A 3934-nucleotide genomic window follows, 5' to 3' on the forward strand; every position below is an offset into this window, starting at 1 on the left:
AGGTGCTATTTAAACATAGTAATCCCAATTTAAGAAAAACACCTTTGGTTGTACTCAGTGTTCCAAAAATATTTCTCTGTTGGAATAAAAATATAAAGGCATCCCTTAAGGAAAATAATGCCTTTTCCATAAAATCATGATCAAAAATAACAAATAAAAATAAGTGAATGAAGGAAGGAAAAAGGGATAAAAGGAACAAATGAAAGGAGAAAGGATGGAGGGAAGGAAAGGAGTGAGGAAGAAAGGAAGGAAGAGAGACACTTCATTTGAGCAGTTTTGCTTCTCTGCCTTTTATTCTTCCTAATAATTCTATGAAAATTTTTTTTCCTGATACTGACAATTCTTCTGGATAATCCTTACGTTACCTATCTCAGCAGATTGTTTGTATATGTTTATCAATATCAAAAGTCACTTTCTCTAACTGATGGGATTGATGTCAACTCTTGAAACTGGAGTTTGACATACATGGATGAATCTAAGTAGTTTACAGATTATCATTTGCAGCAGAATATATTCCCTCAAGAATGACTCAAATTTCCTAGGGATTTGTGTATGTAAAAAATAAACAATAACTAACACAGGACTGTTATAAAATCCATCCTCTAACTAGTGCTATCCAGTTGGCCCTTCCATATGTGCTGGTTCTCAGTCTTCAAATTAAACCAACTATGGATCGAAAACATCTGAAACAAAAAGCAATAGAAAAAATACAACAATAAAATAATGTAAATAAAAAGCAATACACTATAGCAACTATTTACGTAGCATTTACATTGTATTAGGTGTTATAAGTAATCTAGAGATGATTTGAAGTATATGGGAGGATGTGCATAGGTTAAGTGCAAATGATATACCATTTTATATAAGGAACTCGAACATGTATGAATTTTGGTATGGGGTGTGGGGTTCCTAAAATCCATGATCCTACAATACCAAGGGAGGACTGACTTACAGACTAGTAGTAGAAACCTTGAATTTACGTACAGGTAACTCTGACAGCTAGTTTGTATAACCATGGGAATATCGAGGAAAGATTTTTTCTATTCCTTTTAAAATTTATTCTTACATTTTGTGCTCTTAAACCTTGATGTTTGTGTTATTATAAAGATTATTTACTTTTGTTATAATTTTGATTATCTGTCTTTATGAACTATTTTAATGTTACTTCTGGATAGTTAGCTGTTATTGTACTGAATTCCCAATCAACAATAACTAATCAAATGCAAAACTGTTATGGAAAAATCATGTAACTTAAAATTTTTCAGAATAATTCTACTGATTTTCATCAGAGATTTGCAGAAGTACAAAAACATATAGACTCCCAAGAATTTAGACTTCCAAAAGTTAGAAATATGCCCACCTATGTAGGCAAAAATGGACAATGTAGTGCCAAGTATTTAAGAAAGAAATTTGAATGAAACATAAGCTGTTATATGATTACCATAGTCTATATCACCCTTCCCCCAAATTTTGATTAGTTCTATTCAGACAATCCCAATAAGACCTAATAGCACTAGAAAGATTTTTAAAAATAGCTTATAAAATGTTATAATATAGAAAACTACGACTACATAGAATTAACCTAATTCAGCATATTATACTTAAAATTATATTAAAAATTCAATTTAATTAAGATATGTTTTCCTTCAATATTTACTCCAAAGTTGTAAAGTAAATATTAACATTTTCAATCTACAGGTGAGTTGTTTGTAGAAAGTCATTTCACACAATTGCTGAAAGATCTAGAATTCTGACATCCTATTCCTTTGTTCTGTTCACTGATATTCATACCTACATGTTTGGATGTGAAAAAAAATATTTTAGCTATGTACTTTATTTTCATGTCATTTAATATGAAAACTATTAACAGAGTACAGTGGTAAATTAGCCAGTTGGCCTGATGGTTTCATAAACGCCATGAGCTCAGCCACGGAGTGAATCCCCGTACACTCGATTCTTCAGTGACTGGCAACAACCCTCCGTCCACAGACTTGTTGTTTCCTGATCTGGTGCTTGGAAATTATGCATTGTCAAGAAATAAATATAAAGACATAGTTCATGTTACCTTGAGTCACAATATTGTTTCTTACTTTCATAATGATATGGATTGTATTTTTATAAAAATCTTCAGGTTTGTTCTATGAGATATCAACATGAAGAATGTCACTGAAGTCACCATATTTGTCCTGAAGGGCTTCACAGACAATGTTGAACTGCAGATCATCTTCTTCTTCCTGTTTCTAGCTATTTACCTCTTTACTCTCATGGGAAACTTAGGACTGGTTGCATTGGTTATTGGGGATTTCAGGCTTCATAACCCCATGTATTATTTTCTGAGCGTGCTCTCTTCTGTGGATGCCTGTTTCTCTTCAATTATTACCCCAAATATGTTAACAGATTTTATGTCAAAGAATAATATCATTTCATTCCCTGGATGTGCAGCACAGATGTTTTTCGCTGTCACTTTTGGAACCACGGAATGCTTTCTCTTGGCTGCAATGGCTTATGATCGCTATGTGGCCATCTACAACCCACTTCTGTATTCAGTGAGCATGTCACCCAGAGTCTACGTGCCACTCATCATTGCTTCTTATGTCGGTGGCATCTTAAATGCTACTGTACACACAGTGGCCACATTCAGCCTATCCTTCTGTGGATCCAATGAAATCAGACATTTCTTTTGTGATATCCCTCCTCTCCTCGCTATTTCTTGTTCTGACACTCACACAAACCAGCTGCTACTCTTCCTCTTTGTGGGCTCCATTGAGATATCCACTATACTATTAGTCCTTGTCTCCTATGGTTTCATTCTGGTGGCCATTCTGAAGATGCAGTCTGCTGAAGGGAGGCAAAAAGTGTTCTCTACATGTGGCTCTCACCTAACTGGAGTAACAATTTATCACGGGACAATCCTCTTCATGTATGTGAGGCCAAGTTCCAGCTACGCTTTGGAGCATGACATGATACTTTCGATATTTTACACCACTGTGATTCCCATGCTGAATCCCGTCATCTACAGTTTGAGAAACAAAGATGTAAAAGAGGCCATCAAAAGAGTATTTGGGAAAATTTGGTTTATGGGTACAGTTTATTTTGCACATTAAACATTAAATTGAAAAATAATTAAGAGGAAAATTTATTGCCTCAGTATCAAAAGTTATTATAACACTTTTGTGTTAGTTTGTTTTTCTATTTTTATCAAACATTTTAAAATAAAGATTATAGTCAATGCTCTACCTATGCTGTTTTTACACGTGTAGAGAAACTATGTCATCCATTTGCTTTTTATCAAGTTTACACATACATGCATGCACACGTATTCACATATGTACATATACATTGATATTGATGTATTAGTTTTCTAGGGCTGCCATAACAAAACACCACAAACTAGGTGGCTTAATTTTTTTTTTTCTCACAGTTCTAGATACTTGAAGTTCAAGATCAAGGTGTTTGCAGGACGGATTTCTTCTGAGGCCTCCCTCCTTGCTTTGTAGATGTCTATATTCTCTTTTGTATTCACATGGTCTTTCATCTGTACATGTCTGTTTCCTGATCTTCTCTTCTAATAAAACATTAGGGATATTAGATTAAGATGACCCAAAAGTCATTAGTTTAACTTATTACCTTTTTAAAATCCCTAACTCCAAATACAGTCACATTCTAAGGTCTTAGGGGTTCCAATTATAACAAATGTATCTATATGTGTGTGTGTTTATATGTATGTGGTGTGTACACACATTTGCATGTGTGTACAAGCATTGTACTCTTTAAAATGTAAAACATTATCTTTCATGTCTATACAACTTGAATTATGTTTCCATTGTTGCAATTATGTATAACTTTATATATAAATAGCTTGATCAAATATCATCTAATCAATAACAAAACTACAGATCACATATGATCACATAAGCCTAGACCACTTTCCATG

General features: G+C 33.7%; 1 protein-coding gene across 1 annotated transcript; it reads left to right on the top strand.

The window, feature by feature from the left end:
• Nucleotides 1-2033: 2033 nt before the first annotated feature.
• LOC134391780 (olfactory receptor 5T2-like) lies at nucleotides 2034-3104 on the top strand. The gene has a single exon (XM_063115724.1). It carries the CDS (start codon nucleotides 2154-2156, stop codon nucleotides 3102-3104), a length of 951 nt encoding a protein of 316 aa, XP_062971794.1. The 5' UTR covers nucleotides 2034-2153.
• Nucleotides 3105-3934: the final 830 nt, after the last annotated feature.

Source organism: Cynocephalus volans, chromosome 12, assembly GCF_027409185.1.
Source record: "Cynocephalus volans isolate mCynVol1 chromosome 12, mCynVol1.pri, whole genome shotgun sequence".
Taxonomy (NCBI): domain Eukaryota; kingdom Metazoa; phylum Chordata; class Mammalia; order Dermoptera; family Cynocephalidae; genus Cynocephalus; species Cynocephalus volans.